Source organism: Giraffa tippelskirchi, chromosome 6, assembly GCF_054371585.1.
Source record: "Giraffa tippelskirchi isolate mGirTip1 chromosome 6, T2T-mGirTip1v1.2.pri, whole genome shotgun sequence".
In the NCBI taxonomy this organism is placed as follows: domain Eukaryota; kingdom Metazoa; phylum Chordata; class Mammalia; order Artiodactyla; family Giraffidae; genus Giraffa; species Giraffa tippelskirchi.
The window spans coordinates 14,288,111-14,304,056 of NC_137280.1; the positions used below are offsets into that span (position 1 = coordinate 14,288,111).

At 42.3% G+C, this 15,946-nt stretch overlaps 1 protein-coding gene across 4 annotated transcripts in view; it reads left to right on the forward strand.

The window, feature by feature from the left end:
• Nucleotides 1-15,946, forward strand: part of MATN2 (matrilin 2) — a 165,617-nt gene extending 149,671 nt beyond the window's left edge. For 2 of the 4 annotated variants that reach the window (XM_081505204.1, XM_081505205.1), the window contains exons 13-19: nucleotides 1,372-1,494; nucleotides 6,146-6,559; nucleotides 9,357-9,509; nucleotides 12,592-12,663; nucleotides 12,997-13,131; nucleotides 13,511-13,609; nucleotides 15,368-15,946. In XM_081505204.1, coding sequence (XP_081361330.1) covers nucleotides 1,372-1,494; nucleotides 6,146-6,559; nucleotides 9,357-9,509; nucleotides 12,592-12,663; nucleotides 12,997-13,131; nucleotides 13,511-13,609; nucleotides 15,368-15,423 — 1,052 coding nt within the window. In that variant the 3' untranslated portion in view covers nucleotides 15,424-15,946. The remainder of the gene's footprint in view (nucleotides 1-1,371; nucleotides 1,495-6,145; nucleotides 6,560-9,356; nucleotides 9,510-12,591; nucleotides 12,664-12,996; nucleotides 13,132-13,510; nucleotides 13,610-15,367) is intronic. The other 2 variants (XM_081505206.1, XM_081505207.1) reach the window with 1 other exon arrangement.

Genomic DNA, 15,946 nt, shown 5'->3' on the forward strand with positions numbered 1-15,946 from the left:
TTATACAACAACCAGGTGCCATAACCTAGCCAAGGTGATGCATAAAATGACCATCACAGCCCCGAGAGGGAGAGACGGGGACGTGTGAGCTCAGTGAAGTGGGCAGGACACCAGCACGGGGTCAGGATTTCCACCCCCTGGTGAGATTCTGAGCTGTTAACCCTTATTTTGGGGGGGTCTTGACATGGTCTACTTGTTTTTGTGATACTCTGCTCCAGTGGGCAGGATGACCCTTCTTTAGTTTAAAAAAAGAAAAAAATTCATCTGCTGTGGAGGTTGATTTGGGGGAATTTCATCGCAGATTGCTGAGATAACTTGGGGCTTCCACAGGTCAACACAGAGGGGGAGAGGAGAACTCACTCCTCATTATTCTGCCAGGAGGAGGGGCTTTTCTGCCTTTAGCAGGAAGTTCTGTTTGCAAGACCGATTCCTGGGATGCCCGTGGGTCCATGGCCTGACTCTGCAGGGCACCCTACGCAAGGCTGTGTTTTGCCTTCACACTGTGGTGTCCTTCTGCGGGGACCATGGCTACAGTTCTGCCCACTATGTCTGCCTGAGCCGTTCGTTCACGCTTCTGTTTTTGTAAGCATGGAACGCACATGTGCGTCATTTCTACACTCAACACGCTTTTTGCTCAATAGGGTGAGCTTGTACAACTTGTACAACAATAGGTTGAGGTTGTACAATTGTACACAAGGCTCACCTTCGTCCTCTGAAATTTAATTGTTAAATCAAATCCTCCCATTCCTCCCCGCAGAGGGATCTGTAGTCACTGACTCCAATTTTGTAGGAAGCTTCTCGTCTTAGAGAGCTAATGACAGAAAGGAACCAGAGAACAGACGGCTTTCATACCGTGGAGGAGGACCACTCAGGACTCTTCCTGACTCAGATGTGTCATGAGTGGCTGTGTGACCTTGGGCCGTGCTGTGAAACTTTGTTTCTTCATGTATCCATTGGGCATAACTACCCCTGCCCTCCTCTCTCCACAGGATGTTGTGAGGATTAAAGAGCTGTCACTACTTTGAAGAGTCTAAAGTGCCTCACACATGAGAATTGTACATTAGACAATTGAAACTGGGATGTCTATGGGGAGATCAGTAGGTTGGGAAAATCAAATCTCAAAGCACATTGAACATTTCTAAAAATTATTAAGAAATCCAGGATACCTGATCACCCAGCTTACCATTCAGTTTCATGGAAACTAGAGGTTTCTAAGAGATTTCCTTTACCATGCCCTCTTCTGAGTATTAGACTGAAAGGGGGGATGTTACAGAGGTGGGAACGGAGGTTTTAATGGTTTATTTCCATGACTGTTCAATCCAGCTCGTTTCTACACTGATAGGGTTGCTTCACTTCCTCTGTTCCCCTCAGGGAAGGATGTCTGCAAATCAACCCACCATGGCTGTGAACACATTTGTGTTAACCGTGGCAACTCCTACATCTGCAAATGCTCAAAGGGATTTATTCTAGCTGAGGATGGAAGACGGTGCAAAAGTAAGTGATCTGAACTGGGTTTTTTTTTGCTATAATTTGGTTTGAGAGCAATTGTTTTTTGGAGTATTTGCAGGAAGTAAATCCCTCACCTCTGCTTCTCCCATAGATATAAATGTGTTTGCATAGATACAGAATGGGGAAGAGAGCTTAACTGCACCTGTGAAAACACTTTTGGTTTCAGTTGACAGTAAGGTCACTATCAGCTAAGAGGCTAGAGTGATCCTAGCTGAACAAGAAAATCGGGAATGAGGGAGGTAAGACTTGTGCTCTTAAACTTAAAAGATGATATCTCTAAAGTGGCAGAAAAAGCCATGAGAGAGGTTTATAATCTCACAGTAGAGAACTTTCTAAACATGACACGAAACATAAAAGAAAAAGGAAAATGTATAATGAGAGATTAAAGCTACAATACATTTTTTACCTTTTAGTTATCAGAGTTCAGTAAGTTCGATGATTCCTTACGTTGGCAAAGATATGTTGTAATAGGCAGTTGTAAATTTATCACTAGGTGTCTGAATTGGTACAACTTTTAGGAGGGCAGTTTGGCAAATATTTTAAAGGCAGTTCCTGCCCGGTCCTGGTGTCTGAGTGATTCCCTGGCCCAGCAAAGGGACCACGTTTCCAGAGCTCTGAAGACAGGGGGTAACACCCCAAAGTATGGCCTCATTTTCCACTCTAGCTTCATTGGCCAAGCAGCTGCCAAGAACAAAGGCCACAGCTCTCAATACCTGGCAAACAGATGCGGGATTACCTCAGGAACTGGTTGCTTCTCTGAGGTAACCCCCGCCCCCAGTGTATTTGGGGAGGAGCTTCGAGAACAAGCTGGGGAGTGGCTGTCCTTCTATGAGACTGGAGAGATTCCACGAAAGAATCTGGATGTCATGGAGCAGACAGTGGTTCAGGCAGAGGAAGCAGCTGATGAGATTCCTAGAAAGCTGGAGAAACAGGAGAAGAAATGCTTGAAGACAGAAAAGACTGGCTGCGATTGCCCTGGCATCACCAGAAAAAAGGAGTGTGAGGAGACAAGTCAAAGACCCAGAGAGAAGCAAAAGCCCCAGAAGGCTCCTCAGGAGAATGGAATGGAAGACCCATCTGTCTCCTTCTCCAAACCCAAGGAAAAGAAACCTTTTTCCAAGAAGGAGCTGGTTAGTAGTGATCTTAAAGAGACAGCTGGCAGTGAAGTCTTTCTAAGTGAAAGAAATCTTTCCCCAAAGAGGAACCAGTTAGTGACCCAAAAGAGTCAGGAAACAAGAGGGTCCCCAAGAAAAAAGAGGAAAAATTCTTTTCCAAGGGGAAGCCACTCCGCAGTGGACCTGAAGACGCTGCTGCCAGCAAGAGCAGAGGCTCCAAGAGAAAGAAAAAGCTCTGAAAGCTATCCCAGGAAAAATAGAATGGACATTTCCCTAGTGGGGTGTAACTTGCAGAGTTATTTCCTAACCATCCCCTAGAGCCCAATAAAAATAAAAACAAACTCATAAGAAAATAAATAAAGGAAGGCAGTTCCAGTTCTAGGAGTTTATGCCGCAGAGAAGTGCATGTGTTCACAAAGCCACAGATGAAGGAATATTTTGTGCAGTGTTATTTGCAGAGCAAAACTGGGAAATAAGTGCCTATTCATAAGATGCTGATTAAATAAATTATGGTGCATCTCTACATTAGAATACTATACAGCTGGTAAAAGGAATGAAGCAAAACTTCCCTGGTGGTCCGATGGATAAGAATCCACCTGCCAATGCAGGGTTCATGGGTTCGATCCCTGGTCCAGTAGGATTCTACATGCTGCAGAGCAACCAAGCCTGTGCATCACAACTGCTGAGCCCATGTGCTGCAACTACTGAAGCCCAAGCACCTAGAGCCTGTGCTCAGCAATAAGAGAAGCCACTGAAATGAGAAGCCCAAAGCACTGCAACAAAGAATAGCTCCAGCTAGCCGCAAGAAAGACCCAGTACAGCCAAGAATAAATAAATATAAAAAAGGAATGAAGCAGCTCTAAATGTATCCTCAGGATATTTTAAGTGAAAAAAAGCATGGTGTCGAGTGGTTTTTATAGTGCTACCACTGATGTATTTTGCAAAAGACTCCCTCTAACATACTCTCTCTCTCTCAAGATAGGTATCGCTATAGAGATAGACATAGATAGAGAGATATAGATATAGATAACCTTTGTAGTGTTTGAACTTTGTTCCATGTGCATGTAATATTTTTTAGAAAAAAAATGAAAGATAAAGGATAGAGACAAAATCTCGAAAGCATCATGGTGAAGAAGGTCAGTATGATGTCAAGTGAAAAATAAAGGAAGAAACTGGGATCTGTGTAGAAAAAAGACTTGAGGTGCCTTTCAAATACCAAAGTGACAGTCACCTCATCCCTTATTTATAGGACACCCCCCAAACCCTGGGAAAAAAGGACATTGGGGAGAAGCCTCAGCTCGGTACAGGGACAAAGACACCTTGTCTCAGAGAAACTGTGTGATTAATTAGTTAAGATCATGAGCTTTCATCTTACGGATTTTCGTGGATTTGAACCCACTATTCCTACATTTGTGTGACCTTGGAGAAATTATTTAACTTCTCTTGAGTCTCAGTTTCTTCCTATGATATTAGTATAACACCTTACAGAATCGTCATGAGAAACATATGACATCGTGTGTTTACAGGTGTTTAGCCCAGTGCTGGCACCTTCTCAGTGCTTGACAGATGATAGCTACTGTCATCCTCACCGCACAGCTGTGAACAGATGGGGCTTTGGTGGTTCCTTATCAGAAGAGGTGTTCAGGCCCAGACTGAATGAATGGCTATAGAGATGCAGTAAAGATATGGGCAACAGCGGGGCTGGAACAGTGACCTTTAAAGGTCTTGTCCAAACCCGAATTTCTGACACTCTGTGAAAATTAAGTTCAGAAAGCAAATCACAGCTCTGTTCCGGTCTCACTGACTTAACTACCAAAAGAAAACATCCAAGGAAAACTGAGTGACCTTCCTGCAAATAGGTAGCCAGCTAGCCGGGCTGTCATTAAAGTGAGAATACAGCACCTCCCGCCCTGGTGCTGCTCCACTCCATCTAGGATTCTTGTCTCCTGGTGAAGTCGCCTGCTCCGCTCCCTGCAGGGAGGCTGCAGGTGTTCGTTTTATTCTCTAAGAAAATAATATATGAGGAAAAAGAGAAAATGGATTTGCCACTGAAAAATTATTCCACTATTTCTGAAATCTGCTAGAGAGCCAGGTGCACACTGCCTGAGATTTAGGCTATGAATGTAAATGAAGTTCTGAATTGGCCGTTTCCTCTTTCACTAACAAGAGGTCAATAGGTTGAGTAATGAGGACAAGCGCTTAAATGGGGAAAGACAGGAACCCAACTCTTCCAACATACATACACAATTATTTTAGCATGTTAGTTGAGCCAAGAATAGAAATATTTTTGCATATGTGTGTCTTTACTTCCTAATATTGCTGTGCTTCACTTTCAAGTATTAGACAGCTGCCTTGAAATAGAATGTTACATTGAATACTGTAGACTGTTTGAAATTAGATCATCCATTTGGAATCTGTAATTTTTTTCTTATGCATTCCTAAATAACAAAAAATCTCTATACCCAGCTTGCTAATGTATTTGCATAAAACTTTTACTGTCAGCCATCTGAGGTGCCTGGGAAACGTCCATGTAGGTCAAGAATTCACAGTGATAATTCATTTTAAAACTTCAAAAGGTCAATGATAGGGCCCTGGCGGTCCAGTGGTTGGGACGCCTGCTGTCACTGCCAAGGCCCTGGGTTCGGTCACTGGTCAGGTAGGTAGGATCCCACAGGCTGTGCAACGGGGCCAAAAAAAAAAAAAAATGGTAAAGAGGGTACTTAGCGGTTGTACTACCAAATGGATACCACCTCCTTCATGTATTTTGTCAACAAGCATTTACTGAACAACTATTGTGTGCCAGGTATTGGAAGTATAGAAATTAACGAGAAATGGCTCCTGCTGAGCAGGAACTGGTGGACTAGAGGAGGGAGCTGACACTCAGTTAGCCGGCTGTTGTACAGTGTGGAACGCTGCACAGAACACCCTGGACTATGAACAACACGGTGTGGCACTGGGTCTTGATCACTTGCGGTCCTTCCACACTGACTGCTTTACACAAAGCAGGAGCTCAATAAATAATTTTTGTTGACGGACGCAAGCTGGGTTACGAGGAAATCTCCTTAGAAGATCGAGATGACTGAGCTGAACTGGAAGTCCACTGTGTGTCAGATGCCAGCACTGGGGTGATGTCACCCTCCTGGAGTAAAGTTTTTGGAATCTTTTGGGGGTGCTTTCAGACCCTGCAGGGTACTGTACACACAGTCCCTCCGAGGCCTGACTGCTGGTGATCTGGGGTACAGTGTGGGTCTGGTTTCCAATTTGTATATCTGCCATGTGTTTTTGCTTGTGGAAAATACTATTTTTAACAATTTGACAAGCCACATGTAAAGGAACCATGAACATTATGGTTGTTTGTGACTCTCCCGACACTTTCTATCTATCCTGTGTTACTATCTAAAGAATAAAGATAGCTCTCCAAAATAGTTATGCCTCCAGTGGAATAATTTTCTTCTCCTCTTGTGTATAATGATTTTTTTTTTTATCATTTAACCGTTACAACTTTCCTTTTATTCCCGTAGGATGCACTGAAGGCCCAGTTGACTTGGTTTTTGTGATCGATGGGTCCAAGAGCCTTGGAGAAGATAATTTTGAGATTGTGAAGCAGTTTGTCACTGGAATTATAGATTCCTTGGCGATTTCTCCCAAAGCTGCTCGAGTAGGGCTGCTCCAGTATTCCACGCTGGTCCGCACAGAGTTCACCCTGAGAAACTTCAGCTCAGCCAAAGACATGAAAAAAGCTGTGGCCCACATGAAATACATGGGCAAGGGCTCTATGACTGGGCTGGCCCTGAAACATATGTTTGAGAGAAGTTTTACCCAAGTAGAAGGGGCCAGGCCTCTCTCCGCACGGGTGCCCAGAGTGGCCATCGTGTTCACGGATGGACGGGCTCAGGACGATGTCTCCGAGTGGGCCAGTAAAGCCCAGGCCAATGGTAATATGGGGTGGGGGTGTGTTTTACACCACTCAGGGTTCAGATTTCTTAAACTCGCTTGGTGTTCACATTGGGGTGGGGGAGCATGGGAGTGAGATTCCTTGAGGGGACAGAATGGCTTCCTGTCACCGCGGTTACACACCTTTACTAAACTGCCACCTAGTGGCCTTAAAGGGACCCCACAGGAGTTAAAGGACTCGGGGAGGATGCCAATGTCTTGTGGACTGTAAGGTGGTCTGCACACAGATCACACCTGAGTATCGTCTCCTGTGATGATTTACCAGCCAGGCTGTGATCTGCAGAGCAGAGAATCAATCCTACATGTGCTGTTTAACCAGAAAAATAAACAATGCTTCCCAGACACTGGTCTGGTTGTTTTAGAATCACCTGAAGAACTGGATAAAAATAGATTCCTAATAGGAGGAGCTCTTACCAATATATTTTTTTAATTTTAAAAATTTTTATTGGAGTAATATACCTTTTTTTTTTTTAAGCAATGCTACCAGTAAACATACTGGGAGTGCAGTAGCCTTAAGACAGTGAATAGTCTTGTGTTTGCAGGAGGTAAAAGTGAGCTTTTGAGAAAATCAAAATGTCAGATGAGATCATGGACTCTTAAACTCTGTTGCTCAGTAAAGCTTAGCCTCTTTGAGGTTTGTCTGACTCCATGTATAATGCAGGGGGGACTTGAGGTTGCTTTAGATGTTTGACTATGTTGCTTTTGAGGTTTGACTATAGATGTCAAATGTGGCAGAGGAATATGGCTCTTGGCAAAAGGAAATCCCAAAGCTAGGATGGTTGGTAGACAGCTTGAGGGAAAGTGTCTGGATTCCTTGGGAAGATGGGAAGACCTGAGGGTTGTGAAGCAGTTTGCTTGAACGCTGCTTTCTTTAAGAACTTGTCGGGAGCGCATTGCTTCAGCAGTTCCTATGAGGGGTAAAGTGTGTGCACCAACTTTATGGACTCAGTGTCTCAGTCAGGCCTGGAACATACTACTTGTGTGATTAATCCTTGCTGAGTGAGTGAACAAAGGATCAAAGTGCTGAAGTGCCCCTGGTGAGCTCCATTCCTCCTCACAGAAAGGCTGGTTCACATCAACCTTCAGTCACTCGTTTGTGAAGGGGGCCATTTTACTGATATTGCTTATTTCACTCTTTTTTTCTGAGCCCCCAAAGCGCAGGAGCCCCCAAAAGTGTCCTGCCTGAATCAGCTGGGTAGATTGTAAAACTGGCTGCTCACACCTGGTTTCTCTGCTTCTGGACTAGCTTAGCTGAGCTCATGTCAAACCCACCAACCCCTCTAGCCTGCATTCTTAGAATGTACTGGGGCAACACCTTGTCTCCAAAGACAGTGGTTAGTCCTTTTATTTCTCTTATGGAAGCCAACCTACCTTACTCTTTTCCCCACTCAAATTTCCACAAATCCTCCGAAGGCAGGTGGTGGGAGAAACAGATATATGCTTGGTTCTTGAATCAACAAGACTTATCTGAAGTGACTTCCCCTGATTAATTTAATTACTCCTATGTATAATGAACACAATCTTAAAATAGTAGTTATCCTTTTTAGGAGACTGTGTGTAAAGTCACTGGGTTCTCAAACAAATATGCTGAACTTGGCTGTTTGACCTTACATAGGCTTTAGAATGAGGCACAATTCTTGCCCTTTGACTTAAAGACCCATTTTTATGTCTATTTTTTTTAAAGATCTAGTTTAATGAATTAGCCAGAGTAAGATATCTGCTGAGAAATGTTGAAAATCAAGCAGAACTTAAGTTCTTATTAATGTTTAATTTTCAAATGAAAAGGATATTGGAGAAGGGAATCTAATGATTAATTTTGTTTATAAAAACTTTTGGAACAATCTCATATGCCTGCTGAAATCTAAAGTCGATACTTGTGTTTTTTCTTTTTTTAACTTAGAGGATTTCCAATGGTCTGCAGATTCTCCTTTTCAGCTTAGCACCTTCTTACAAGGCTTTATCCTCCCAAGAGGGGTGGGCAGAATAGTTTCATTTGGCTGCAGGTCACTTAAGGTTACTATCTATACCTTTGACAAGCAGAAACCAGGTTATAAGGTCATAAACTGACCTGTTTCTTAGAATTCTCCCAGAAGAGATTCTTATTTAGTAAGCCATGAGATAGTGTTCTTTTTTACTTTATCCACAAGACTAATTCAGGGAAATGTTGAAGATTTGCTAATGACCTTGTCCAGAGCTGAGCAGGTTGGTGGTCTAGTTCCCCAGCCTCTCAATGCCTCACCTTCCTCTCTTGTATCACTGTCATTTGCTCACAAGGCCAAAATAAAAATGATGGAAAAATAAAGGGAGGCTGACATGGATGCTTCACATCACACCAATTATTAATATCTAGCTGGCTCTGAGTGCAGAACACACAACTTTCAGATGCTGAGAATACAACTCTCACTATTGTGTTCTTTTTAATTTGGCTTACAACATGTATTAGTTTCAGGTACACAGCAAAGTGATTCAGATAATACATATATACTATATATATATATATATATATATATATATATATATATATATATAATAGACAACAAAGTCCTACTGTATAGCACAAGGAACTATGTTCAGTATCTTCAGATTCTTCCCCATTATACAAGATATTGAACATAGTTTCCTGTGCTATACAGTAGGACCTCACTGTCTATTTTATATATAGTAGTGTATATCTGTTATATACCCAAGCTCCTATGTCATCCCTTCCCCTTTGGTAACCCTACGTCTGTTTTCTATGTTTGTGTAACTACTCTGTTCTTAATTTGCTTTGTACCTTAGGTATAACTATGTATGCTGTTGGGGTAGGAAAAGCCATTGAGGAAGAACTACAAGAGATCGCCTCTGAGCCCACAGAAAAGCATCTCTTCTATGCGGAAGACTTCAGCACAATGGGCGAGATAAGTGATAAACTGCAGAAAGGCATATGTGAAGGTACTACAGGTTACGTCTAGGAGAGACCTTAGCAAGCAGAGCAGCGTGAACCCTTGAGTGAGAAATTCTCAATCCGTTTCTTCAAAGTGCTCAGAAAAGTGCCTCCCTTATGGGCAGGGCCAGTGCTGTCTGGAAACAGTAAGCACAAAAAGTAGAATAGGGGAGACAGAAGACAATAACAGCTCACATTGAAAATGAAAGTATTAGTCCCTCAGTCATGTTTGACTCTTTGTGACCTCATGGACGGTAGCATGCCAGGCTTCCTTGTCCTTCACTGTCTTCTGGAGTTTGCTCAAACTCACGTGCATTGAGTTGGTGATGCCATCCAACCATCTCACCCTCTGTCATCCCCTTCTCTTCCCGCCCTCATCTTTCCCAGCATCAGGGTCTTTTCCAATGAGTTGGCTCTTTGCAGCAGGTGGCCAAAGTATTGGAGCTTCAGCTTTAGCATCAGTCCTTTGTATGCTTCAGCATCAGCATCATATTCATTGGAAAATGAATATTCAGGATTATTTCCTTTAGGGTTGACTGGTTTGATCTCCTTGCTGTCCAAGGGATTCTCAAGATACTATACTTATTAGCTATTATTAATAGCTAATAATAATACAAAAAAGATCTTCACGACCCAGACAATCACAATGGTGTGATCACTCACCTAGAGCCAGACATCCTGGAATGTGAAGTCAAGTGGGCCTTAGAAAGCATCACTACGAAGAAAGCTAGTGGAGGTGATGAAATTCCAGTTGAGCTATTTCAAATCCTGAAAGATGATGCTGTGAAAGTGCTGCACTCAATATGCCAGCAAATATGGAAAACTCAGCAGTGGCCATAGGACTGGAAAAGGTCAGTTTTCATTCCAATCCCAAAGAAAGGCAATGCCAAAGAATGCTCAAACTACCGCACAATTGCACTCATCTCACACGCTAGTAAAGTAATGCTTAAAATTCTCCAAGCCAGGCTTCAGCAATACGTGAACTGTGAACTTCCAGATGTTCAAGTTGGTTTTAGAAAAGGCTGAGGAACCAGAGATCAAATTGTCAACATCCGCTGGATCATTGAAAAAGCAAGAGAGTTCCAGAAAAACATCTACCTCTGCTTTACTGACTATGCCAAAGCCTTTGACTGTGTGGATCACAATAAACTGGAAAATTCTGAAAGAGATGGGAATACCACACCACCTGACCTGTTTCTTGAGAAACCTGTATGCAGGTCAGGAAGCAACAGTTAGAACTGGACATGAAACAACAGACTGGTTCCAAATAGGAAAAGGAGTACGTCAAGGCTGTATATTGTCACTCTGCTTATTTAACTTATATGCAGAGTACATCATGAGAAACGCTGGGCTGGAAGAAGCACAAGCTGGAATCAAGATTGCTGGGAGAAATATCAATAACCTCAGATATGCAGATGACACCACCCTTATGGCAGAAAGTGAAGAAGAACTAGAGAGATTCTTGATGAAAATGAAAGAGGAGAGTGAAAAAGTTGGCTTAAAGCTCAACATTCAGAAAACTAAGATCATGGCATCCGGTTCCATCACTTCATGGCAGATAGATGGGCAAATAGTGGAAACAGTGGCTGACTTTATTTTTCTGGGCTCCAAAATCACTGCAGATAGTGACTGCAGCAATGAAATTAAAAGACGCTTACTCCTTAGAAGGAAAGTTATGACCAACCTAGACAGCATATTAAAAAGCAGAGACATTACTTTGTCAACAAAGGTCCGTCTCATCAAGGCTGTGGTTTTTCCAGTGGTCATGTATGGATGTGAGAGTTGGACTGTGAAGAAAGCTGAGCGCCAAAGAATTGATGCTCTTGAACTGTGGTGTTGGAGAAGACTCTTGAGAGTCCCTTGGACTGCAAGGAGATCCAACCAGTCCATCCTAAAGGAGATCAGTCCTGGGTGTTCATTGGAAGGACTGATGTTGAAGCTGAAACTCCAATACTTTGGCCATCTGATGCAAAGAGCTGACTCATTTGAAAAGACCCTGATGCTGGGAAAGATTGAGGGCAGGAGAAGGGGACGACAGAGGATGAGATGGTTGGATGGCATTATCGACTCGATGGACATGGGTTTGGGTGGACACTGGGAGTTGGTGATGGACAGGGAGGCCTGGCATGCTGAGGTTCATGGGGTCGCAAAGAGTTGGACACAACTGAGTGACTGAACTGAACTGAACTGAATGCTAATAAATTGCTTGAGCATTTGCTCTGTGTTGAGCAGTGTAGTCAGTGTTTTAACACATGGCATACTTAATCCTCACAAAAACCCTATGGAGATGATCAGGTAACTACAACCAACCGTTATATAAATCAGGAAAGCTGATGCACAATTTCGGGATACACCTGTAATTAGAGTGGGAAGGGATGGTAGTCCTTCTAAGCCCACTGATAAAAATTTAAAGAATGCCTCTTGTATGGACTCCTTCAGTTCACAGAGCATTAGACTGCCCTTTGGAACTCAGATGTCCTTATGTATAGGAGCCCCTTGTGCTTTTCTCCGGTTCACTATTGTGCCGGTGTGCTTACATAGAGTTCTCCCAGGTTTGTCTGAGTCCATGTATAATGCAGGGGGACCTGAAAAGCAGTTCTGCCCATTTTTCCTTTTATTCCTGTCCCAGGTTCAGTGGCCATAAAATCCCGGTCAAAGTGATGTGTCTTATTCCTCCCCAGCAAAGAGCACTGGGATGAAGGGGGCCAGGAACGGAAGGCCTCTCGGATTTCTAGTGCAACTTGATGTTCAGCCTCTAAGCTCTTTAAGTGGAGCTGCTGCCAATGCAACTTAATAACTGGACAAACTTTTTTCCCACCCTACTTTCTAGACATAACATTTAGGGGGACATTCTTAAGTAAGAAGATGCATTTAAGGGGTCCAGGCTTCTCTTACTAGAGAGAATGCCTCTGGAAGGTCTTGGGTTATTGGGGTAACCAACTGCTTTTCTGAATTGGTGGTGTTACCAAATCAAACCAGAACGTCCTGGGTGGTGGCAGGCAGGTAAACAGTTGGTCTGGGACCAGTTTCCTAAGAACATACGCACCACGTGGACAACTGTCACTCTTTTGGTCATCTTTTACCTCTCAGCTCTGGAAGACTCTGATGGAAGACAGGACTCCCCAGCGGGGGAACTGCCAAAGAGGGTCCACCAGCCAACAGGTATATTTTTTAAAAGCAGTATTTTTAGCATCTTCGGTGGCTGCTTCCACCATGGTTTCCCCTCAGACAAATGAAGTGTAAGTAAGAAAGATTTGAATTACATTAACTATGGCTTTTCCCCCTCCATCACATAGGAAACATTTACTCTACCCTTTTTTAGCCATAGTTGCTAACAGCCTCTCTGCTGATGGTCTTTCTGCCATAGTAAGTCCTAAAGTAAAGCTATGTACCTCATTCTAGGAATAACAAGTACCCTACTCTGACAGCTGATGGCTGTTTTATAACCACAACCATGTAAAACAGGTTTGACTTCAGTTTTCTTTCTCTTTACAGAATCTGAGCCAGTCACCATAAATATCCGAGACCTACTTTCCTGTTCTAATTTTGCAGTGCAACACAGATATCTGTTTGAAGAAGACAATCTTGCACGGTCTACACAAAAAGTTTTCCATTCGACAAAATCCTCAGGTAATTCCAAGTAAAATATTACTATAAGGTAGCTTGCTATCAGCCTCTCAACTTGTCAACAAACTCAGCTTAAGGGAGAACAGGAAAGGAGCAAGTAGGCAGTAGGTGGGGTGGGGAAGAGAAGAACTTAAGAAAAAGGAGAACTAAAAAAATAAACAAGAAGAAACTGCAGTAGTCTTTCCGCAGTCCACAATAAAGGCCACTTCAGTGATGGAAGCATATACAGCTCTTTCCTGATATCTACTGGATCTGGCTGCATGGAAAAAGTTGAACATTGCTTTCATCATGGTTTCCTCCATGTGCTGATTCAGTCCTATTACAATGTGTCTGGGAAGTCTGGTGGGATATAGAGGTGAACACTTTCCATCTACTTTCTTAGGAAGTCCTTTGGAAGAAAAACAGGATCAATGCAAATGTGAAAACCTTATAATGTTCCAGAACCTTGCAAATGAAGAAGTAAGAAAATTAACGCAGCGCTATATCCTTTTCTAATGTTATGCCTCTGTATGGAATGCAAATACCATCAAAACCTCAAACATTTCTATATATGGGTATATATCAAATGAAGTCACTTCTATAAAGCCAAGAATAGTGAACTCCAGGAAAGGCTATTTCTTAAGCAGTCTGACAGGTGCTTGAGAACCGAGGGCAAGCCAAACTGCTGACACAGGTCAAGCTATCTGTGGTTGGTTCTAGGAGGTTGAGCAGTAAGGCCAGTTAGCCAGTCAGTATGCAAAGTAAAGAAAAAACATGTTTACTTAATTCTCTCTCTGCTGGGAGGAAATGAAAGATAAAACTGAAGTGCATCAAAGATACAGTACATGTAGGCAAAGATACAGATACAGATCTGAAGTGCATCAGAGATACAGTACGTGTAGGCAAAGAATGCTGTAGAATGAAGAGGTTTCAAATTCTACCTAAACTCCAAACCTCTCCTTTGGCCCCAAGTCACCCTCAGCCACATTTGGTCAATGTGTAGTTTCTACAGGACTGGGGTTGGGATTTTTTCATTTGGCAGCAGAGATTTTATATCGGCACTCCAAGATGAAACATTCCACCGAGGGAACAGCAGAATCCAATGATTCATTAGAATAGTATTACAAATAAAAGGAATGCTTTGGGATGATGGAGAAATGAGATTCAGTGCTTTTATGCACTGAACACTCTGCCAACTGTTCTGAACTTGAAACTGTAGTAAGCTTACTAAAACTGCCCGATATCTAGCTCAATACACATCAACTAGTCTAAAGGGAAATGGTTTAATTCTGAACTGTTTCTGTGCCAGTGAGTTTATAAAGAACAGCATATAGCCATTTTCTTCCTGAAAACTGGAAATATGCTTCATAAAGGAAAGCAAAATAATCTGACTGTGGTTAATCTAGATGATGAATCCAGGCTCTCATTCTGCCATGGAGGGGGCAAGTGGAGGGTATTAAGAAGCTTCAAGAAGGAAGACAAATGTTTATTCTAAAGCTGCTCTTATTGTTTGGTCGCTAAGTTGTGTCCAATTCCTTGCGACCCCATGGACTGTAGCCCGTTAGGCTCCTCTGTCTATGGGATTTCCCAAGCAAGAATACTGGAGTGGGTTGCCATTTCTTTCTCCAGGGGATCTTCCCGACTCAGGGATCTAACCCCTGTCTCCTGCATGGGCAGGCAGGTTCTTTAGCGCTGCGCCACCAGGGAAGCCCTAATGCGCCTCTGTTCTACCTTTTCCCAGCCCGCCTCTGAGGGTTTACTTCACAAGGTACTAAGGAAGTTATATGTGTCAGAGGTCCTCAAGGCTGCTACCCTATGGTCTCATCTGGCCTCATGGGTGAAAACTCCCCATCTTCTTCTCTTCTGATGTCGTATCTTAGTTTCCAAGACCTAAGCCTTTTGTTTTTTTTTTCTCCTCTCCTCATTCCCAGCCTTATCAGTTCAGCTCCCAGAGGTGTGCTATGGTAAATTAATTTATAAGCAACAGGGGAGTGAGTAGAATTAAAATTTTTTAAAAAGAAAAATTTGAACTGAGCTATCTGGATTTAATGTTAAAAAAAAAAGTATTTAACTCAACACAGATCTATAGTCTTAATAGTATGTACTAATGGGTTACTATAAAGTTATAAGTCAGAATTACAGAAATAGAAAAAACAAAAGCCTTGTATTTTGCAGGACACAAATTCTTTTGTAGATAAATCAAGTTGTATTTGAATGTAAATAGGCCATTCAGATTCCTCTTCCTTAATTTGAGATTTACTAGAAGAAATGACACAGAGAATGGAAGCCCTGGAAAATCGCCTGCGATACAGATGAAGATTCAAAATGCTCTATGCATTTGTACATCACTGTATCAAGGATTACAGTGAAACCAGTTCAGAGCCCTCAAAGCTCAGGCTGTCATTAATTCTGTAAGGTTGTAAAGTAAAACATAACAAGAGTTGAGAAAGCTGGTTTGCTATAGAACAAAGACAAAAAGTACACACTAACTTGTATGAATTCATTGAGGAAAAAAAAACCTGTCAGAATCCTAAAATGAGTTTTATCAAGTGAGAACAAATAAGCTATGCAAGATACTTTGTAACATACTGTGGACAGGATTTGCTTTGGTCTTGTTCTGCCTTAGTGTTACATATCATTTGACAACAAAATAAAATCTGCACAGTCTTACAGACTTATCTTCTGTAGAACACTGGCCATGGGAAAGCTATTTTCTTTTTTATCAGACTTTACCTTGATATATGTATATGGATGTATGCATAAAATCATAGAACATATGTACGTGTATAAGAAGTTGGATTTTTTTATACAATATTAAAATTCACTTCAGAGAACAGTA